General features: G+C 36.9%; 1 protein-coding gene across 1 annotated transcript in view; it reads left to right on the forward strand.

Annotated features, from left to right (window-relative positions):
* LOC135678865 (uncharacterized) overlaps nucleotides 1–5,711 on the forward strand; it is a 74,921-nt gene extending 69,210 nt beyond the window's left edge. The window contains exons 20-21 of the mRNA XM_065192100.1: nucleotides 4,259–4,396; nucleotides 4,860–5,711. Coding sequence (XP_065048172.1) covers nucleotides 4,259–4,396; nucleotides 4,860–5,588 — 867 coding nt within the window. The 3' untranslated portion in view covers nucleotides 5,589–5,711. The remainder of the gene's footprint in view (nucleotides 1–4,258; nucleotides 4,397–4,859) is intronic.
* The last annotated feature ends 19,422 nt before the right edge of the window (nucleotides 5,712–25,133 follow it).

The following is a 25,133-nucleotide window of genomic DNA, read 5'->3' on the forward strand; positions in this document are numbered from 1 at the left end:
TGAATAAAAGGCGACATCGTCGAAAAAGGTGATGCGACATGGCCTTTTTCGACGACATCACCTTTATATATATATATATATATATATATATATATATATATATATATATATATACCGTCCAGTAATGGGCGATGACGAACCGTTACGTATCGCCCGGTACGGACGGTATTATTCGAAACTGCATACCTTGATAGCAACAACAACTTTCTTTTCTCTTTTAGATACTCTTCCTTTGCTACTATTGATTATTTTCTATGTCATCTTTCCATTTAGTATACAATAATAACAAAATCATAAGTCTCAACTATTTGGGATCGACTATATGGATTTTTTGTCGTCAATGAGATATATATAAAAAGTCCCAGCTATTTGGGATCGGCTGTATAGACTTTCTTTTCTCCTCTATCAGATACTCTTCTCTTGTTGCTATTGATATTTTCTATATCATCTTTCCATTTAGCTTACAACAATAACAAAATCATAAGTCCCAACTATTTGGGATTGGCTATATGGATTTTTTGTCGTTATTAAGATATATAAAATATCCTATATTTAGTTAAATTTAGAGTATTTAAATCTTTATTTATAGTTTTTATTTAAGTCTTTTTAGGCCTTCCTCCATCTCTTCTCGTACCACTAACATTAATCATTTCATATCTTCTAACTATCACATTCATTGGTCTCTTAAGTACATATCCATACCATCTTAACGATTCTCTCTCATCTTATCTTCTATCAAAATGATACCTAGTTGTTTATGTATAAATAATAAAAATATTCAATCATCATGCTTTGGTAAATAATGCTTCTCATTCAGTCTTCCCATTCAACATCTTCTTCAAAATTTTGAGTGTCATCATGCTTTGGTAAATATTGAGAAGATTCAATCTTTTTTTCTTTAGATCACTTGTAATTCTTGTTTTACATTAGGTAGACCTTTTGCATGTTGATTTAACTTTCTTTCCGAACTTGATGTTGTTTTATGTGAAAAATATCACCTTTAGTAGTTTTCTTACTAAAAAAAAGACATTAGGATTTTTAGGATTCTTTAAATAATTATAAGGATTTTAATTTCGAATAATACTACTCGTACCAGGTGGTATGTACTGGTCCGCCAACAGACCGTTACGTGGACCACTCGCTACCAGGTGGTACCGTCAATTGGAGCTATTTTTGCCTTGTTATCACCCGAAATTGGTCGGTGACGATCGATTTCAACCATCACCGCCCATTACCGAGTGGTATTAGCCAAGGGAGAAAAAGAGAGAGAAAAAAAAGGAAGAACTTGGAGATCTGGCGTCGCTCTCCCTCGACGATCCTGGTCTGTCGCCGCCCTCCCTCGCTGGATGCCGCAGATGAAGTTTCGCCTCCTTGTCTGAGGTGACGAGGCCTTGACGTCGTCGACGACTTCTCCTCATCCACGCGGGAAGAAGAAGCCTCGACAATGTCAAGGGGAGAAGAAACCGAGTGTCGTCGAGGCAACATTTCTTCTCCCCACGCAGGTAGAAGAAATGAGGCGACGTCGCCTCGTCACCCTTTTTTGCACGGGGAGAAGGAAATCGAGCATTTCTTCGCCCTATGTGGGTAGAAAAACAAAACAATATATATATATATATATATATATATATATATATATATATATATATATATATCTCAAGTGGTACACTAGAACGTATCGCTCGGTATACTTGTACCATACCATACCGAGCTGAGCTCGATACTCTACTACGATACGAAATTACAAACCTTGGATGATTGTATATCAATCCTGGATTCTTTCTTAGGTTTCATATTGATTATTCTTTTGAGTCTCGACATTTGCCATTGATCCTAGAGTATAGAAAGGATTGAAATCGAAGGAAAAATTGTAGGAAATTCAATCATCTTGACAGAAAATTCAAATAACTAACAATGAATATCATTTTGTAGTAACCAATTAAGGTGTTGTTTTAGATCGAAATACCAATTAAGGTATTTTAGTTCAAACAATATGTTGATCTAATAGGGTGTTGTTTTAGATCAAAATACCAAGTGATTTATATCAAAAACATGTTGGTCTAACATTAAGAGGGTGTTGTTTTAGATAAAAATACCAACATGGTGTTTTAGTATGGCCATTTTAGTGGGATCTTATGTTGTTTATCACATGATCCTAATCAGCATGTTATAGATCAAAAGATTCAAAATAAAATAAGACATTAAAGGGAGGATCAAATATGAAGGGAGCCTCTTATCCAGGGAGCATGAGTGTTACCTACATACATCATTGAAGAAAGAGAAGGAGAAGATAGAGAAGCGGTGGAGGACAACATATATCCGAGCAAAAGAAATAGGCGAAGGAGAGCATCTCCAACCGGGAGCATATAGTTAGCGGGCGGCGAAAACTGCTTCAATGGATGGTGGAGCCTATTTTCCAATAAGTAGTCGGTGGAGGAAGCAAGAGAGATTGCAACCATGATGAAGAGCGCCAATGATTGTACGAGAGATTTCAATCACAAAAGTAGTTTTGGCTGACACCAATGCCTCTATTCCAATAAAAAGTTTTAGTCGAGTAGAGATCACAGAAGACCATGGTTGTCAGGGAAGTTTTGATTGGAGGCTCCCAATCATAGAAGCTTGTTTCCATGGGGGGAGGAGAGATATTTTGGTTGGATAAATTAATTCAGCCAAATCATCTAGTTCGAACCCGAAGCAAACCCATAAGTTTTAACTGAGCTGCCCAACCCATGGGCTGAATCCACAAGGTTTTACTCAGATGCCTGCTTGAGCTGCTCAAGCCTCTTCTTCTTTTTATATATGTTGGTTGCAAATCGAATAAGGAAATAAATTCAAAATGGATGATTCTATATTGAATTTTATTCTCCTCTAGCAGTACAAGTGTTGTGTGTATATGCATATGAAGTATATGTGTATTGTTAACAATGATTGATTTTCACAAGAAAATCTCTTGGTCAAATTATATTCCTAGAATAGGGATGTAATAAGTACAAAGGTATATCTTAAATTAAGGTATTAGAATGTTTTATGAACTATTTTACTTGAGGCACAACGACATAAGAGACAATATATAATGTTCTTGGTTTTTTACGAGGATTTTTTGGCGAACAAGAAATTTGATGCAATATAATATATTACTATTTGAAGTATGTGATACTTCTGCAAATCATAGTTTATAGGGTGATCGAGGAGTTGTGCATCTCTTATGGACCTGTAAATTAAATGGATATGGTTCAGCATATAAAAACCTATGAGGATTACCCTCTTTCCAATGTACAACACAAACCAATCCCCTGTTCTGATATCCTAACATTTAGTACAACATGATAAGAAAGCAGCATATCAAAGATGATCCTCTTGGTGAAGGTATTGCAATGAACCATGGTCTCACAAATAAAGGGTACATTTTGCGTTCATTGATTTGATATTACCCTTTGAGAAGTCTGTGTTATGTGCATTTATTGCTGAGAAGGTAAGGAAATCTCTCCTTTTCTGTCGTGTTAGGTAAACTTGGTTGCATATGATTTGCTCCATATGACTGATGATAATCAGTAATTTTCTCCGGTACCCTCCTAGATATGTCATTAACCAACTTTTGACGAATTATCTTTTTTGGCTTGATAGATTATTGGACATGAAAGATCTGACAGAAGTCGTAAGGAAATTATATTCATTTGTTGTATAAAAGGAAAGTTTAATAATACCACTGTAACAAAATACATGTTTATGAATCAAAACCCTCAGAAGTTGGGAAAATTATGTGTCCCAAAATTAGCATATGTAGAATGAGGACATTAAGTTGGATAGGTGCATTTACCAAGACAAATTAAGGAAGAATTGTTTGCAATCCTGAAAAATGATGAGAATGGCAAATAAGTTTAAAGCTTATGACATGAAAGGGATCCATGTGACTGACTGCAACTAATTATCAACTATGGTTTTCTATTTGAAATTTGCTTGAGAATTTTACTGATTTACTTTTAAGTCGAATTATATAGCAATGCAATCTATCTTGTTGTTGTCTTTTGTGAGCTTCATGCAACATGCCACATGATCAACATTTTAGTGACCGTCAGGTGAACGAACACCTGACAATTTAATTGTGCAAAAGGCCATATGAACAACAGTTAAGTGAATCTAAGGTGCAAATCACCAGGCAATTTAGATAAAAGAAATTAATGGTAGATTTACTGAAACTCCATTAGTGGTTTTTTCAGTCAATTTACTGAAACACTAAATGTTCCTCTTCTGAACCTTTCAGGGGTTGATAACTAATCTGATCGTGGCCGGTCATGGCCAAGAAGCTGCATTTTCTGCAGCAGTTTTGGGAGATAATGCCCTAATGGAGAAAGCGTGGCTGGACACTGGGATGCTTGCAGAGGCTGTCCTCCATGCTCATGTAAGTGTGTCTTGTGCTTTTTTAATTACATGTGTAACTCTCAGTCATGTCAACATGTAATGAATTTTCCAATATCAAATATTGTTGGGTCTACGGAAGTTGGGTTGGCAACTGAAAATTGCATGTCTTTCTGTGCTGACCTTTTTCCCTTTCCATCTGGATGAGAAAAGAAAATGGAGCAGAAGATTATCATTGTTTTGGTATCCAAATGCTAGTTCAGCCTGATAACTGTAAATCTTCTTGCGTAGCTCGCTTGTGTTAGCTAACTAAGATTTGACCTGCACGTAGATGAACACAGATTTCCAAGAAAAAGGAAATGCAGGTGGTTTCATTGTTTAGGGAACGTGAATTCCTTCCCGGTGATGTTCGAACTTGTTTGCATGTTTCCTTGTGTATTTTTATTTCTTAATATACTTTGTCAGTTGTTGCATGATAACATATCTTAAATTTTTGGTTCTCTTAGGCCCATGGTCGGCCGACAATGAGGAACTTGGTCCAGGCCTGGAACAAGATGCTACAGAAGGAACTCGATCACACGCCCGTTGTTAAAACTGATGCTGCTGCTGCATTTTTGGCCTCACTCGAGGAACCAAAGTTTACGAGCCTAGCAGAAGCTGGAAAGAAGCCTCCCATAGAAATACTTCCTCCTGGGATGGCATCTCTTTCGGCTCCTCCCATTACGATTGGTAAAAAGCCGGCTGCTACTGCCACTACTTCTGCCACCGCTTTGCAGGGTCCCTCCGCAGCAGCACAGACTCCTCCACCTGCTCCAATCCAGAGCGACCCTACTACCACGCCCGACACGTCAAACTCTCAAACAGAGAAGCCGCTTATGTTGGAAGCGCCTCCACCAGTTGATCGATCGGATGATAAACCGCTAGCATTGGAAGCACCTCCACCAGTTGATCAATCGGATGGCACCCGAGATAAACCGCTAGCATTGGAAGCACCTCCACCGGTTGATCAATCGGATGGCACCCCTCCGACTGCAGAGCAAGTTGATGAATCAGATGGCACCCCTCCGATTGCAGAGCAAGTTGATGAATCAGACGGCACCCCTCCGGTCGTAGAGTCGGTGAACAGCCCAATTGGTTCCCCAGAAATTACCGAGTCACCTCCCCCAACGGAGACGGTGTCACACACTACGAGCGCCCAGATCCCCCAAGTCGATGCAGATGGGACGGTGGGCTAGACGGAGAGATCGTTACTCCTTTATATAATAATTGTTTTTGAGATAAATAGGATTACAGAATCCATCGCATCTTCGTTTTATTTATTTATTTTATTTATTTATTTATTTATTTATTACCTTATTTTTCACTGATGTATTATTTAATCTTGCTGTGATGTTAATTATTATTAAATAAACATTATTAACCTCGAGTTTAGGCAACTTGTAGCAAAAGTCCTACATTTATTTATTGTTGAGTCTGATCACAAGTAATTTCTCTTCTCCCAACCGAGATTGTATGTTCCACTTCCCTTGGGATCTAAGAGATGATTTTAGTATTAATTGTCGATGAAGTGATGACAGCATTATGCTTAATGTTTTGGAGGATCGTCGGAACAGTCTTGTTAGGCTCTTTCTTTAAAAGATAAAAAGACGGTGGAGGAACTTCTACTCGGATTCCAACTTGCGGTACGCCCCTTCCCCTTTTCTTCTTTAGTTAGTGGTATATGTTCCATTAAGAGACGCCTGCAATTTTTTTTCCTCGTCATCAAAGTTATTGATTCTCTTTTAAGGTGATTGTTGGTTTTGTTATAAAATGTCGTAACTAATCCCTTTTTCCGTTGGAAAACACATTTTGTGCCTATTATTTTTATATAATAAATTAATTTTTTTGTTTCGATATTATTTTTATGTATTATTTTTGTTCAGATAACTGAATAATCACTGTAAAAAATAACTTCCAATCACTTGAAATTTCTAAATCTAAGTTTCTGCCCCTTCCTCATTACAAATCGAAATTCCAACTTTAGTATATTTTGAATTTTTATTTAATGGAAAATTCTAACAAGTGTATGAGTAGTCATTTGCCATATTTTTTAACCGTCATAGTATTTTTCTATAAGTGAACAAAAAAATATTATAATCACATTCAGAAACACTATAATTTACTTCCTATCACTTTAAAAAATTGTCTCCTGCTACACCTGATATAACGTTTACGATTGAATGTTTGATTATATATATACTTTTTTTATTTATTACTGATAGTTAACTTTATCATATTCGCCTACATATAATAATTTCTAATTCTAAATTTGTGCTGACTCCAAATTCCAAATATATTTATATAAATCAAACTTACAAGTTTGCTTTATATATTTTGGACTTGTATGCAATGGAAAAATATAAACATGCATGAGTTATATTGTCTTTGTATGACAATAAAAACACTATAATATTTCTGCTTGGGCTATGCATGTAATGTTTATAATTGAATATTTGGTTGTTTATGTTATAATATATGATTTTTTTATTTATTATCGATTATGAACATATTGTTTGTCACATTCCCTACATAAAATACGTTAATCTAAGTTTGTGCCCACTTCTAATTGCAAATCATGTCTACATCAACCGTAAGTTCCAAGCTTCCTATATTTAGAGTTTGTATGCAATAGATAATTGAAACTAGTGTGTGAGTAGTTAGTTATATTATTTTTGAACATATCTATAGTTTTTTATTTTTTTTTTGTGTAAGTGAACAAAAAATTTGTAACCACATTTAAGAAAACTATGGTTGACTTATTATCACTTTAAATTTCTTTTCCTCCGTTGTATTTGTGATATTTACCAAGGTCTGTCATACCGAATCGTATCGCCTGGTACGGGCGGTACATACCGGTCCGATAGGCTATCTGTACGTGGACCACCCGCTACCGGGCGGTATGCCTAAAAAAACCTCGTATCAGATGATATGGGGTAATATCAAGCAGCACGGTAGAAATTTCGATCGTTACCATCCGACACCACTTGGTATCGCCCGGTACCACTCGCTAATGGTCGAAATCGATAGTTACCACACTATAGCATAGCAGTGCTACAGTGCTCCAATGGTCAAATCGATCAATTTGACCATTGGAGCCCTTTCTCCTCCTATTTAAACCATTCTTCTCTCCCCTATTTCATTATACTAAACTCTCTCTTAAACTTTTTTTTTCTCTCCTAAACTCTATAAAACAACGATTTGTGAATTCAATCGAGGCTAATTTGAGAAGATTAAGAGGAAGAACTTTCTAATTAAAAGGTATGTATTTGTTTTCTTTAAATAGAGAGTAATTAAGATATTTAAGATTATGATTAGTGTGTTTTATGTATAGTAAATATTGAATAATATTTATGATAGTAAAATAAGTTTTATTAAGTTTTATTAAAGTTATTTAATACTATGATTAGTTATTTTAATGATGATTTAATCGAAATTTGTTCGATTTTATATCAATTCAATGTCTTTAATACCTATTAGGGTATTTATCATGTTTATAGTGGTGAAAAAGAAGTAATTAGTGAAAAATTAGCTATATTAATCGTATAATTAGTATAGATAAATGATGATTTTATCATAATTTGAATCATATTGGATTAAAATTACATATTTAATGTTTCTTTTATGTGTTTAACATATATATGATGGTAAAATAAGTTTAATTATGTTTTATTAAAGTTATTTAATACTACGATTAGTTATTTTAATGATGATTTAAACAAAATTTATTCGATTTTATGTTAATCCAATATCTTTAATACCTATTAGGATGTTTGCCATGTTTATACTATTGAAAGAGAAGTAATTAGTGAAAAATTAACTATGTTAATTGTGTAATTAGTGTATCTAATGATTTTAATACTTCTTTTATGCATATAACATATTTATGATGATAAAATATGATTAGTTATGTTTTAATAAAATTACTTAATGTTGTGATTAGTGATTTATGATCGATATTTGATCAATTTAATATATTTATATTTTATAGTTTATTTTATTTAAATTTGGTAGGATCATGACACCAAAGGAACAGTCACATGATGATGCATGGGTTCATGCCCGAAAGCTAGATGGAAACCGTCATCATTGGCAATGTATTTATTATGACTACATTGACAAGGGTGGAGAAATAACTCGAGTGAAAATGCATTTGGCTTGTGGGTATCCTGATGTTGCAAAATGCAAGAATGTTTCAGCGGAGATCCGTAAATTATTTCAAAGTAAGCTTAAACAAGCAAAGGAAGATACATTAAAAAAGAAGACAAGAGTTGAGGAAGAATATCATAGGGCTACACAGAATCAGTTTATGATCAGTATGAGGGTTGCGGCGATGAAGTCGACCTGGATCTCACAGCTGGGATTCGTGCATCATTGGAGCATCAGTATATGGTCGATGAAGCAATGAGGCATCGACGACCTGACTCACAATTGAAGCATGGCAGTGGTAGTGGAATCCAGAGGTCAACTAGCATGAGGCAACCAACTACTCCTTCTCAATTAGGTCGAACTAGTAGCATGAGGTATGGTGGACTCCGTGGTTTTATGAGAGGTCTTGGTAGAAGGTCCACACCAGATATTGTTGATATTGATTTGCAAGCCTATCCCCCACAAACAACGAAACAGACGCGGATTGACGATGCATACACAAAAGAAAAAAAGGGATATTGGGAAGGCAATCTCAAAATGGTTCAACCTTCATAGGATTCCAGCCAACACAGCCCAAGGTCCATATTATCATAGCATGGTCTCTTCTATTCAAAAGTTTGGCACGGGGATCCAACCTCCAACACCGAAGGAGATTTACAGCGTGTACTTAGATGAGGAGGTGGTAGAACTAAAGGATTGGATCAAATTCTTCAAGAGGCAATGAGATGAATATGGGGTGACATTGATGTGTGACAGTTGGACAGGACCAACAAGAATGAGTATCATCAACTTTCTTGTTTATTGCAATAGAAGAGTGGTGTTTCATAAGTCCGTTAATGTTTCTGAAAAGATCCATGATGCAAACTACATTGAGAGCTTGATGGACACTATGGTAGAGGAGATTGGACCATAGTATGTTGTCCAAATAATAACCGACAATAGAGCGAATTTCGAAAAGGTCGGTTTGCAATTGATGAAAAAAAAAAAACTTTGTTTTGGACTCCATGTGCAGCTCATTGCATAGATCTAATGCTGAAGGATATTGGTGAGTTGGATGCAGTCAAGAAATGTGTAGCTCGAGCATAATCAATTACAAAGTTTATATATAATCATCATTGGATCCACGCATTAATGCAAAAGTATGTAAACGGTGAGACACTTCGACCTGGAATTACTCGGTTTGCTACCAATTTTATTACATTAAACTCATTACAGCAAAAAAGGCATGGCTTGAAGGCAATGGCTAGCTCACAAGAGTGGTCTGAATCCAGATATTCAAAATTGAGCGATGGAAAGAATGGCCTTTTTTATCTTCTTTGGGAGACTATAGCAGAAATCATAAAAGGTGTGGAACCACTTCATATTGTCCTCTGTAAGGTCGATATGGACAAGCGTCCACAGATGTCGTATCTTAAATATATATTGATTTCAGCAAGAGAGGAGGTCAGGAAAGCATTCAAAGATAATTTTAAGGCCAACCAATATGTACAAATCATTGATCGTCAGACCGAAGTTCATATGGATCTCAAGATATCCATAATGCAGGTAAATTCATATTCAGAATAATTTAATTTATTATTATTTAGATAATAAAAAATCATACTAACAAAATTATATTTTGTAGTGTATTATCTAAACCCGACAATTCAATATCGATATGCTCTCAGAACGTAAAATAATTTCCTAACAACACTACGAAATGTTATATATCTGCTCTTGCCAAACACTACCGAGGCAGCCGATGCTCTTATGGATGGTCGATTATTTCGAGAAACAGTTGGTTCATTCTCCGACATTGTAGCTGTATCGTGTCGTTACACTATGGATCATGGTGAGGAAAAGTTATGCATATTGATTATCAATTATATTTAATATTAATTATTTATTATGCTAATAAAATCTTATTTATATCTTTTTGCAGTGGAGTGGTGGCTATAATTTGGAGGTGATGCACCACATTTAAGGAAGGTCGTCATTCGTGTACTTTCACAGATAACAACATCTAGTGGTTGCGAACGTAATTGGTCAATGTTTGCATTGATTCATATAAAGGTCTGCAATAGACTCTCCTACAGACGGTTAGAGAAACTAGTATATGTCCATTATAACATGCGGCTAAAATTGCGATATGTTGAGTTGGATAAGGAGCCAGAGGAATCAGATATTGATCCCATTGATCTCCAATTCTACCACGAAGATTCAAAGCCAATGTTAGATTGGGTTGAAGCAGCAGAGAACCAAGAGGATCCTCTACTTGATGAGGCGGGAGATCCTCAGCGTCCTTCACGTTTTCTCGCCGAGGCAATAGAAGAAGATGAAGCACAACCCCAACAGGTGGAGAATCCCCCTCGATTACAACATGGTAGGAGTCAAACTCCTCGAGGAACTACCGACACCCAATGGTCACACTCGTCCGCCCAACGTGCAAAGGCAAAGGGGAAGGTAGTAGCATCAGTTGCATCATTGGAAAGAATCGAGTCGGGCGACGAGACACCTTCACAATCACATTCTCTTTCTCACTCGATCTAGAGACATGATAGCAACACAGACAGCAGTGCCTCAATAGATGATGGCGGTGATGTCGGGCAGTCATTGGTCTCGTCTACACAACTTGAGGGTGGTGAATGGACTGAGGAGCAATATTTTACATATACCACTCAAGATTCAGATCATGGAACTCGACAAGGTACTAGTCAAGTTTATGCGTAGGAGGGGAAGGGGAAAGGGAAGGCAGTGGATGAATATGAACAAATGCGACAGAGCATACATGATATAGACATAGAAAGAGGCTCATCGTATTCACAACAATCGTATTATGGAGAATCATATGGGCAACAACAGTATGGTGATAGTTGGTCATCCTTCTCTAAGCGACAACATGATACAGAACAGCACCAATATATGCCTCAAGAGCTACTTCGGACAAATATGATTTATGATGATCAATCTACGATCAGCACCACATTAATGCATCAATGGCATACGGTGTGTCAATACACTATGTCATGAGATCAATTTCATGATTGGGTCCAACAAACGTATCATAATGATATGTATCGGATCGAGGACCCCGATCCACCACCCATGGAGGCCCGTCGTTCTTTTTGGTGGTAGAATCAACAATCAGGTATATCTAGATATGTGATTATTTAATTCATTTGAATTTTAGAGTTTATATTGTAACAAAATAGTCTAACAATTCAACTGATTTTTCTATAGATATTTCAATCTATAACGGGCTGAAATACGAACCTCGAACAAGACTACCTCAATGCCCAAAAAAGATATGTGATACTATTCTTACCTAATTTACATTGATTTTGTTAAACTTATACTATTACTATATTTATTCGTAACTTAAAAACCCTATCCTATTTTTTTTTAATTTTCAGGTATTTTCGGAGGGTTAAATCGGTGAAATCAGGTGTATCGCTCGGTACACCTCGGTGTACTGCTCGGTACACCATACCGTATCATACCGAGCCCGGGTCGAAATGCCGGTACGGTACGATGAACCTTAATATTTACGATTATATATTTGGTTGTTTATGCTATAAGATAAAGAGAGCTTCATTTATTATTGATGTTAGTTTGGCAAGTCTCATAGTCCCACATCGAGAAAATCAGACTTGTTATCTCCTATTGGAACTATAAATAAGGGCTTGGACTTTGAAGTCAGTGGCACCACAAGTGGCACCACAAGAAAACCTAAGTGTTTGCTTTGGGTTTAAGTCCACACTCAGTTAAATAGTTTGGGCTTATAGTTGAGGTTTTTCTTGTTTAGTATTTTCGGGTGTTTTATGGCCTAGGAACATCTTCCTAAGGCATTTGTAATTGTCCCTTTTATAGTAGTGATTTGCTCCTCTTTCGTCCGTGGATGTAGGTCAAGGTTAATTAACCGAACCACGTAAATCTGGTGTTCTTGTCGCTTCTTTTATTCTTCTGCTTTATTGTCTTTGTTGGATTGTCAAAATTACCCTTTGGTAAATTTCCTGGGGCTAGCTCTAACAAACTGGTATCAAAGCCTGGTTTCGGGATCTTTTAGCAATGATGACAATAACAAAGATTGTTGTCGAGAAATTCGACAAAAATATCAACTTCGGCTTGTGGCAACTCAAGATAGAGGTCATTCTAGTTCAAGACGGAGTTGATTTGGTACTATAGGGAGCCGAGAGCATTCCAGATGATATGTCAAAAGAAGAGCTTGCGGGTATGGATAAGAAGGCCCGATCAAGCATCATTCTAAATCTCTCTGACGAGGTTTTACGGGAGGTAGCTACGGAGACTACGGCTAAGAGCATATGGGACAAGCTTAAAGCCTTGTACATGAAGAGGACAGTGGAGAATCGTCTCTACTTGAAGCAGAGTCTATGTATGCTTCGGATGACTGAAGGTACATATATACTCTCACATCTTGATAAGTTTGATTCTTTGGTTATGGATTTGGAGAATATAGATGCAAAAATTGATGATGAGAATAAGGCTTTGTTACTCTTGTGTTCTCTTCCCCAATCTTTTAAGCATTTCCGTGATACTTTGATTTATAGAAAAAAAACAGTTTCGTATCAAGAAATTAAATCTGCACTGAAATCTAAGGAGCAGATAAACAGGAATATCACTCGGGAAAGTAGAGAGAATCAGGATGAGGGTCTGGTTGTTAGGGGGAGAATGGATAAAAGAGAATTTGACAGTAGTATATCTAAATCCAGACATAGAAATTTGGAATGTAGATATTGTCATAAAATGGGGCACATTAAGGCTGATTGCTTTAAATTGAAAAATAAATTAAAGCAAAAAGGAAAACTTATTGAGAAAACTACTGAGTCCGCTGAAGCTAGTGTAGCATCTGATGAGAATGTTGAAAATATTTTCTTTGCTACTGATGATAGGACGATGTCTAAAAATGAATGGATTTTAGATTTAGGTTGTTCTTATCACATGTGTCCCAATAGGGATTTGTTTTCCACATATGAATCTTGTAATAGTGGAATTGTTTTGATGGGCAATAATGACGCATGTGATGTTGTTGGTAGAGGAACAATTCGAATTAAAATGCATGATGGTATTGTGAGGATGCTCACTAATATTAGATATGTTCCTGATTTAAAAAAGAATCTCATCTCTTTAGGCACCCTAGAGGCTCTTGGGTGTAAATACACAGCTGAAGGTGGAGTTATGAAAGTTTCTAGAAGTGCTCTTGTTGTTATGAAAGCTTGTAGGTCTGGTAGCTTGTATATTTTGCAGGGAACTACTGTCACAAGCTCAGTTGCAGTCTCATCATCATCATTATCTAATTTTGACATCACCAAATTATGGCATATGCGTTTGGGTCATATGAGTGAAAAAGGTTTGAGAATATTGAGCAAAAGGGGTCTACTTTGTGGACAGAGTATTGGGCCACTGGATTTTTGTGAACACTGCATTTTTGGAAAGCAGAAAAGAGTCAACTTCAATTCTCCGGTAGTTCACAAAATGAAAGGTACTCTTGACTATATTCATTTAGACCTTTGGGGTCCAGCTCATGTTCAGTCTAAGGGTGGTGCTAGGTATATGTTAACTTTCATTTATGATTATTCTAAGAAAGTTTGGGTTTACTTTCTGAAGCATAAAAATGATGTTTTTCTAATCTTTAAACAAAGGAAGGCTTTGATTGAGAAACAAACAGGTAAACAGATTAAGCGGCTTCGAACAGATAATGGCATGAAATTTTGTGAAGGTGACTTTGAAGAATTATGCAAAAATGAAGGAATCGTTCGGTATCGTACTATTAGGATGACGCCTCAGCAAAATAGTGTGGCCGAACGTATGAACAGAACACTCTTGGAGAGAGCAAAGTGTATGATCTCAAATGTAGGGTTGACAAAGGACTTTTGGGCAGAGGCGATTAATATGGCCTGTTACGTTGTCAACCGTGCTCCTTCTGCAGCACTTAACTTTAAAACTTCGGAGGAAGTTTGGTCAGGTACTCCTGCTGATTATTCTAATTTAAAAATTTTTGGGTGTCCAGCATACATGCATGTAAATGAAGGAAAATTAGAGCCTCGAGCTAAAAAATGCATTTTCCTTGGGTATGCTTATAGGGTGAAAGGATACAGATTATGGTGTTCTAATCTCAAATCCCCAAAATTTATAATCAGTAGAGATGTTACTTTTGATGAATTGTTTATGTTATCTTCCAAAGAGGATTCTACTAGTTGTACAAATGATAGTGCGCAGAAGCAGGTGGAGCTTGAGATTGGTAGTTCAGATTCTTTCGAACTCTTCTACTCAAAGAATACCAGTAGATGGTCCCGAGTCTACTGATGTAGATGATCTAGGAAGAGCAATATTCCATAGCCAAGGATAGATCACTGAGAGATATTCGACCACCACAAAGATATACAAATTTGGTTGCATATGCTTTGTCTGTTGCAGAAGAAACAAGTGAAGTTGGTGAGCCTACTTCTTACTCAGATGCAGTTTCTTGTGATAATTCTGCTAAGTGGTTGATTGCGATGAATGAAGAAATAGAATCTCTCTATCAGAATAGAATTTGGGATCTTGTGAAGCCGCCTTCGAATAAGAAAATTGTTGGATGCAAATGGGATACTATTGCTGAGGGAAAGGTCTTTGTTCAGAAAATTCATACGAAGGACAATCCAACTGATATGCTTACGAAGCCTCTTCCGGTTTACAAGTTCAAGCAATGCTTGGACTTGGTTGGTGTTCATTGTTGGTGATTGCCCATTGGGGCTTTTATGAAGAAGGTGGAGCAAGTTTTGTTGGGACATGCCAAGGTGGAGATTTGTTAGTTTGGCGAGTCCCATAATCCCACATCAGGAAAATCAGACTTGTTATCTCCTATTGGAACTATAAATAAGGGTCTGGACTTTGAAGTCAGTGGCACCACAAGTGGCACCACAAGAAAACCTAAGTGTTTGCTTTGGGTTTAAGTCCACACTCAGTTAAATAGTTTGGGCTTATAGTTGAGGTTTTTCTTGTTTAGTATTTTCGGATGTTTTATGACCTAGGAACATCTTCCTAAGGCATTTGTAATTGTCCCTTTTATAGTAGTGATTTGCTCCTCTTTCGTCCGTGGATGTAGGTCAAGGTTAATTGACCGAACCATGTAAATCTGGTGTTCTTGTCGCTTCTTTTATTCTTCCGCTTTATTATCTTTGTTGGGTTGTTAAAATTACCCTTTGGTAAATATCCTGAGGTCAGCTCTAACAATTGATAATTAGCATGTTGTTTGTCAAATTCCTCTGCATGCAATACATAAATTCAAGTTTGTGCCCATTCCTCATTTCAAGTTTCATATATCTTGATTTTATATGGAATAGAATGAGTTTGAGAGTAGCCATTTATAATATTTTAAAACACAGTTACCATGTTTTTTTTTTTTTTTTTTTTGTAATTGAACAAGAAAGTCTGCAAGTAGCGAGTTACAATGTTTTGAATATTTTCTTTTACAAGTGAACAAAAATATTGTAACCATTTAAACTGTAACTAACTTTTTATCACCTTAAATCTCCTGGTTTTTCATTTATTATTGATAATTAGCATGTAGTTTGTCACATTCTCCTGCATGAAATGTTACATGTAAGTTTGTCCACATATCAATTGATATTCCAAGTTTTGTATTCTTGAGTTTACATATAATGCAAAAGATCAAAACAAGCTGGTGAGTTATTATATATTTTATTTAACAAAATAAAATTAATGTAACATGTTCAAAGATATTGTAACTCTAAATCATCTAAGGTCATGCATGTGATGTTTATGATTGAATGTTTGATTGTTTATGTTAAAATCTGTAAAACTTTTTTTACCATTGATGATTAACATGTTTGTCATGTTCCTTACATGCAATGCCTAAATCTATATTTAAGCTCAGTCCCCATTGTAAATTATGTTCATATCAATTGAAATTTTAAATTTCATATATGTTGAGTTTGTATGTAATGAAAAAAAAAGAAAGAAACAAATAGTGATGAAAATGTACATTGACGGAAGTATATTCTGACGGAATCATATGCCAATGTGGAAGGGGGAGTGGGAAGTTCGACGGAAGTTTTGGCTGAAACAGATGCCGAAGAAAAATTTTATTTACTTCAAAACCAATTTACAAAAAGTCAAGGAAAACACACAATAAAATAAAAATAAGGTAAAAGGTAAAAATGGAGAAACGTTACTGTTATAGAGAAAATGATATGATAAACATCTCGACGTTATACGATTAACATATTGACATCAAATGATCAATATCTCGATATTAGTTAGATATCCAAGTATCGGGTGACTGACATCTTGGTACTAGGTGATAGACATATGAGTGACACCTCAATGTTAAGTAGTCGATACCCCGATAACATCGGTACTAAGTGATTGACACCTTTGTATCGAGTGATCGATACATGATCGACACCTCGAAGTCAGGTGGCTAGCCCATCGACATTGGGTAGCCACTATGTGGTGGCTTTGTCTTGTCCCACCAATCAATCAACCTCTACCATGTGATCTACACATGTCAGAACATAATATGTCAGATCAATGATAGTTACACCCAAGATTGGTGCACCATGTTCCCACGAGCAACATATCATCCAGAGGTAACGACTTTGATAACCCACTATAAAAGATATTCCATAAGGACATCTCAACACACAATCTAAACTTAGAATAAATTCAATCTATCTGACTAGCTTACTAATTTAAGCATTAAAGAAACATTGTCAAGAGGACTCTGATGTAATTTTGTAGGGTTCAAATCGAGTCGTGATAATTGACTTTATTCAACCTTAAACAACCAAAATCTGACTATTGATTAACATATCTCAAGATATGTTAAATGGGTTGAATCCAAATATCTCAAGAAAGCTTTGCTAGACTATCTCAACCCAACCTCGAGGACCCAAATGGTTTGAATCTAATAATGTCAAATGATATTGTGCTGAACCCCCTAATCCCGATACTTTCAAGACCAACCCCTCTCACTTTTCAAATTCCTAATCATCTACTCTTTCGTCGGTTATTTCAAGATTTGACGACCACGAACCACTTCCTCCCTAATAACATGCACTATCTACACTTACCACCATCACTATCCTAGTTAAGGATAAGTGAGCTAAGAAGTGACCCAAGGAAATCAAGGTAGTGCTATTGGTTACTCTACCAAAGAAGGTGACACTATCGGTCCAATGAACCATGGGAGACAACCCCATCTAGAGGTAACGGAGCCTTTGGATGAATCCCATTAGATCCATATAGACCAAACCAAATTATCAAGATTGGGTCGACATTATTAGATGAAAAGAAAACTAAGTTGGTCAACTTCTTATGCATGAATTTTGAAGTGTTTGCTTGGTCACCAAGGAACATGCCCAGGATTAATTGAGGCATACTCAACAGTAACCTCGAGCATCAACCGTTCGATAGAAGCCCCGAAAGTTCATTTCAAATCCACACTAGTAATACAAGAAGTGAGTAAATTATTGTACGTCTATTTTATTCGTGAGATTCATTATCCCAAGTGGCTCACTAATACAATTATTGTAAAGAAAAATAATGAAAAATGACATATGTCGATTATACTGATCTTAACAATTAGTTAACTTCACCTCTAACCATGAATCATTAACTTTGATGGATGTATTCTTCGGATGCAACTAGATAAAAATGATACGAGAAGATAAAGAGTGCACATCATTTATCATATATTAATTACTATAAAGTGATGCCCTTCGAACCTAAGAATGCTAGAGCTACCTACTAATGGATGGTCAACAAAATATTCCATTAGTATAAATGGATGATATGTTGGTGATGGGTTAGACCGTGGACACCCACTTGGCCAATCTAGGAGAGACATTTGCAGCAATTAAGAGGTTCCAAATGCAGCTAAATCACTCAAAGTGCATGTTAGGCATTGGCTCTTGTATGTTCCTCAATTTCATGGTCCATAGCGAGGAACCGTCAAAGTCATTGTATCTCTACCTATCAATAACATCGACAGCTATGAGTTTGGTGCTAATCAAAGAGGAGACTCGAATCCAAAGATCGGTGTATTACACCAACCATGTGCTTTAAGATATAGAAACTCAATATCCTAAATTCAAGAAGCTAACTAGGAAGCTTCAATCATATTTCCAAGCTCACCACATTCTTGTATTGACAAACCAACCGAAGCTATAGATTCTCTCAAATTCGGACACTATCGGCACACTCCTTAAATCATAGGTGGAACTCAATAAGTTTGACATATCCTATTATTTATGGACTGTCATCTATTAGAATCATAATGGCACTAAGAAAGGGGGCTGAATTAGTGCTGCAATAATTTTTTATCTAATTTTAAAGTTCGATCGATAAATCTATATTAGAAATGCAATGAACCAAAAATACAAGTAAGGGTTGCAAGTAAAGTAAATGAGTAAGCAATAACAAATGAAAAGCAAGAGAAGGAATGCAACTATTTTACCGTGGTTCGGTCTTTCTGACCTATGTCCACTTCCGATTCCTCTTCCCTCGAGGTCACTGGCTTTTACTATCGATCTTCTTTCCTATTGGGCGAAGATTAGCTACCCTTGTTATAGCTTTTCTTCTTTTAGTAGGTTTAGGAGAAAACCTTCACACTCACTCTTTTATAAGATCTCTCACCTCCCACAATTTAGAATTACCTCTAAACTCAAGAAGGAGGAAGAGACTCAAACAATGCTCAAAGAGAGAGCTACAACTCTTCACAAACTCAAAAATTGATGCTCTATCATCAAGTCTTAAGGGGGTATTTATAGACCCCAAAAGGCTTAAATAGTTAAAAATTTTAAATCCCCAAAAATTTTAGGGTACAAACGGTGCTACCGCTAACACCTAGCGATACTACCGTCGTAACTTTTAACATTGCAATTTTGAACTTTTGGGCGGTATCACCATCGAAATTTTGAATTCTGAGTGGTACCATTGCCACCCTAAGTGATACCACTGCCTACATAGGTGGTACCACCATTGACAACGCTGACAAGCCCTATTTGTGCTTGTCGGTTGACTCAGACAGTACCATTGCTTGGGCTTGACAGTACCACCACCCAGGCTTGCTTAAGGCCACTATTTTGGCCTTTTAATAGGCTCGATTTGGCCCAAGTCTAAGCCCATTAGTTTCTTGATAAGTTAGTATGGTTTTGGCTTAATAACAACTCAATTTGACCCAAAAGATCTCGAATAAGACTTTAATAATCCAACCATATATCCGACATAATTACGAAGCTTTCAGCACGTTGTGTGCTATTTTGGCATATCATCCGATATTTCAGCACTTCGCTCGAACCTCCAGCATATTATTCTTTCCTTTAGCATATCGCCTGATCTATCGGCATGTCAACTTTCCCACGACATCTAATCTTTTAGTGCAATACGTAATCCTTTTGGCATGATGCCTGAACTTATAGCACAAAATCCATTCTTGGCCAAGTCAACCAATCCTCTAGCTCAACGTCCAATTTTCGACATGATACTATTCTCGACATAATGTTTGATTCTCCTGCTTTGACAATTGGCCCTTGATGGTTTGACTCATTGATCGATGTATTTCTTACGTCACTTATCTCAAAAGCATATCAATCCATAAACTCATCGATTGATTTCATTATCAAAATCCGAGATTCAACAATCTCTCCCTTTTTTATGATGACAATCAATTGATAATGGAATTTTAACTAGGCTCCCTCTATCTATATATTATTTTGAAATATAATGAACTCAAATTGAAAAAATAATAACCTTTCTGTTAGTCTTTGAATTCAAGTCGAAACAATTTTGATCATAAATTATAGTGATTTTCAATAGTAATCATATGCATAATTTTAGTTAAAATATCAAAATAATCATTGCATAAAACATATGCATAATTTTAATTAAAAATATCATAATAATCACTACACAAATCATATGCATCATCATCATCATAGATTAAAATATCATAATCTTCTTTGTTTGACATACACAATTACCATATCATAAAAAAGTAAAGACTTTTTCTCTCTCTTTATCATCAACAAAAATGAGAAATATACAAGCTACGGTAGTGGTAGTCCAAAATATCTAAACAAAGTATGAAAATGTGCATCAAAAGTATCAAGTTGTTAATGAATCTATTGCATCTCAGTCAAAATCTGGTCTTGACGAAGCTTAATACAATCCAATCGGGCTATTATGGAATTAGAAGATGAAGAGGGTACTGGATCCATTGGAGATCTCACCTCAAAGGGACTAGTAGAAGAAGAAGGACTGTCCCTATGTATAGGTATTTCTGATTCAGGCTTAGGTGGAGGAGGATAAGTTCGTCTAGGTAATCTAATCCAAATTCTATTTATTATAGTGCACCTCAATCTTCTTAATAGGTTTCTATTAATGATATTAAATCTGTCTAGTTTTATGATTTCTTCATCTAGTGGGATAGTTATATCGTGTGTATATAATAGTCTAATAATCAAGCCACCATATAGAAGCATCATGTTCTTCTAAGATATACCAATTATATTTTGAAGTATAAGATATCCAAAGCAATTATTACGCCCTGTCATAATTTAATATATAGTGCCTATTTCTAGAGCATTTATTGTTTAGAAAGTAAATACTAATCATAATATGATGAAGTAATTTTATGTTAAATGGTAACAAATGCTCATAACTCTTTGGAACAATAGATAGGTTAGGGTTTCCCAAAAATGGTACCAATAGCCTCAGAATATATAACCTCGAAAATGGTTGTCCTCTAAAATAACAATCTCATCAGTTTCTAGTAATTCTTATAAGATTACAAATTATGCAATCTGTAATAGGTATATGATGCCCTAGAAGATAAGTAGATATCCTATCATATTCATTTGCATGTAAATTGTTATTGAACAATCTAACTAGTCTAGGGTAGATAGATTTACTAATTTGAAATTTTGGAAGGACATTTAAGTTAAAGAACCATTGAATTATATCTAAATTACCCAAATATTTTAAATCTACATACTTTTGGATAACCCTAGATTTGAAGTTTGAAAATCTAAGAGCATATTCATAGGAGTCGAAAAGAGTGATGTCATAGGTTTCATATATTCTCCTCTTTCCTTTGTCCCTTAAGGATCTTCTAGGTGCCATGAAGACTACAATATGTATTACCCAACAAAAAGGTTAAGATTAATTAATAGATTAAAAATAAGAGGAGGATTTAGAGGTTACCCTTGTAGTCTAGCCTTTTTCCAAGTCTATCCTCTTTCTAGATCACCAAGAGGATTGATTGAGTTCTAATCTTGATCCTTAGGCTTATAGAAGGAGAGATGAGAGTCCTTGGACTTTAGAGGGAGAAAGGTTCTTGATGAGAGATTGGTGGATTTTGAGGAAGAGAGTGTTAGGAATGAGTCGGCACTAAAAATGCTTAGTTTGTGTGTCTGATCCTTAGATTGAGATATCAAGGATGTCCTATATGAGTATTCCGCTCTTTGATACCGGACTTATAGGTATGGAGGTTCCAGATCTAGCACAACCGATCATCGGGAGTGGTTGCCAACTTTACGAGGGCAATTGAGTATCAATAGATGATCATCCACTCTCGGTGTTACGAGAGAAATATCATATGTGTCCTTACTCAAGTAAATCCCTAGCTATGGTCATTCAGATTGAGAGAGAAAGAGTTCTCTGAGAGAATCCAATTAGAGCGAGACTCAAGTAGATTTCGTATGAGCTTGACAACATAATATCCGATATATGATCTTTGGGATATTAGATGGATGAGAGACTATAGATATATAGTAATTGAGAACAAACAGATCTAATGGATTGGATTCTCCTATATCATCTAGGGATTATGATGTAGTGGCATAGTATGTCCGTAGTCGATAATTCAAGTGAATTATTATAAGAGATGATAATTCACTGAGTCAGAATGAGTTTTGATATATATGACTCACAGTCAGCTTGATATTGAGCCTAGAGAGTCACACACATATGGTAGGTGTTGTAATAAATAGAGATTCGAATATGAGATATCCGTTGGAGCCCCTATCATATTGGATATTCAGTAAGCCCTTGAATTATTGAATCTTGTGGACAAGATCCAATAAGAGCCAATGAAAGATTATTGGGTAGAAATCTACTAATCCAAGAGACTTGGGTAGTTGGATGGAGATCTAGTACCCAATGTGGTAGGATCCATTAGGGTTAAGTTGATATGGACCTCTATAAATAGGAGGAAACAAAAGGGGCATAGGTTATACCCTTTTTAGCTGCTACCTCCTATTCTCCTCCCTCCCTCTCCTCCTCAACCGAAACCCTAGTTTAGGGTGTGTGGACAGCAAGAAGGACCAGCTCCTCTTTCATCATGTAGTGCGCATGGAGAGGAAGATCGTGTAGCGATTTAAGGAGCGTCTTCATCGCATCTACCATGTGGATCACTACTAGAGAGGAGGATGGTTGACCTTCTTCATCCACTCCTATATATCTAAGATTTTACAGGGATATACGATCTCCCTATATAACAAATCTACCTTGACACATATAGTTTTCGATTTTTGTATTTTGTTTTTGTGCACCAATCTTCGTACAACAACGAATTTTTTTTTTTTAATTTAGGATTTTATTTTTCTGTTCTTCCATTGTGCATGTGATGCTCTGTCCAAGTTTCCCAACAAAAAGTACCAAGAGTTCAATGTTATTTAGGTGTGTGAGAACTTCTAAAAGTAGAAAGCCTCGAAAAAAATAGGTGGAGGGGGAAGCCAAGTCCCACCTCTAGTGCATCTGTGCATATGTGAAATAGGTGATGTGACTCATAGGGTCAGTCACCTAATCAAGTACCAATTAACTCAAACTCGATCATGATGTGGTAGACCTCCTAGATGGTATATAGGTCAGAGGCCAACTCGATCGAGTCCAAGTCAAAAAGACTGTCATAGGTGGCGAAGCCCTACCACTAGATGACTTTTGAGGGGGCAACATCCATCGGAGTGACTAACTCAACTCCCTTTGAGGAAGATAGTTCTACTATTGACACCAAAGGTGGTGATAGGAGTGGCGAACTATCTGAATCTAAAAAGCTGCTACAGGAGGAAGAAGACATTAATATCTTAGACCTTGGGAGTCAGAAGCGGAATACAATGTCCTAGGAGCTCTAAAACGTAAGCAATTGTGGGGAGCAAAGGTTGACTAGCCCACTATTTATAGGGGCTAAGGGCGACACTTCTTCAGCTTTTATTTAAATCCTAGGCGCCTTGAAGGGAGGAGGCGACGTGGCACTATTCGAACTACGAAGGGACACATAGCATGATATGAACAATCGGAGGGTCATTCATATCATCATTATGATCTCATTGAATCCGCCACAATCTACACAATCACCATGTGGAGGCCTTAGATCTTACTATGTCAACCTAATCATAGGTAGTTATGGCGTGTGCTCAAGTGTCAGATCATGCTCGATCTTGTGCAACTATCAAGGGAGGTAGCATTCTCGACATGTGCCTCTGCTACCACGTGCAGCCCTGTTGGCCCACCACACAAGGCCTTGTCATCCCACCTCTGTCACTATGTGCAGTCTTGTTGGCCCATCGAGCACCATCACACATGGCCTCGTCGGCCTACCGAAAGCCACCACACATGGCCTTGTCGACCCATTGAGCGCCATCACACGTGGCCTTGTTGGCCCACCGAGTGCCACTACATGCGACCTTAATGACCCACTAAGCACAACCTTGTTAGCCTACTAGGCACCACTGTGCATGGCCTTGTTCGCCCATTGAGCATCACAACTATATATAATGATTCAACCAAATAAGCACTGTCGACCACGAAACCCCCTTCGAGCCTCAATATCAATAGCCAACTGAATGACACTTCCCAACATATTTCTATTATGCTCCACATAGCCCACGAAGTGGGGGGAGGGGGCATATGTTATGGATATAACAACATAACCGATACTTCGGTGCCACGTGACTGACACATCAATGCTAAATGGTTGACACGTAAATGCCAGTCAACCAACACCTCTCTATTATGTGGTCGACATGCGATTGACACCTCAAGGTTAAGTAGTTGACACTTCCATAACATCGACACTAGGTGACTAACACCTTAATATTAAGTGACTGGCACTTTGACGTTAGGTGGCTGGCACGTCAACACTAGGTGGTCGCCATGTTGACACGGACTTAGCTGGATTTGCCTAAGTCGTGCGGCACCCTCGCGCGTCCGTCCGCAAAGGTCAGCCTCCCCGAAGCCTCCCATTGTCCCTTAGGACCACCAAAAGAGAGAACGGGTTAGAGAGAACGCCTCCAACGGGATCCACAAGCAAACATCTCCGAAAAACACTTCATAGACAATGCAAATTACAAACAGACTTTACAAGCTCTGAACAGTGGCACAACAAAGGGTAAAATGGTCCATTACAGACCGAAAAGCTCTCGCACGTGTCCACATGACACAACCTTTATTTACAAGCCTAAAGAGGCCACCAACCCAACAAAAATGGGACTTATAAGCCTTCGGCTGCCCCTTTACATTCTGTACAAGGCATGAACATGCCAAACGACACGGACAGATATAAGCATTACATCAAACACCTTGTTTAGAAGTTT

This window comes from Musa acuminata, chromosome BXJ1-1 (genome assembly GCF_036884655.1).
Source record: "Musa acuminata AAA Group cultivar baxijiao chromosome BXJ1-1, Cavendish_Baxijiao_AAA, whole genome shotgun sequence".
Taxonomy (NCBI): domain Eukaryota; kingdom Viridiplantae; phylum Streptophyta; class Magnoliopsida; order Zingiberales; family Musaceae; genus Musa; species Musa acuminata.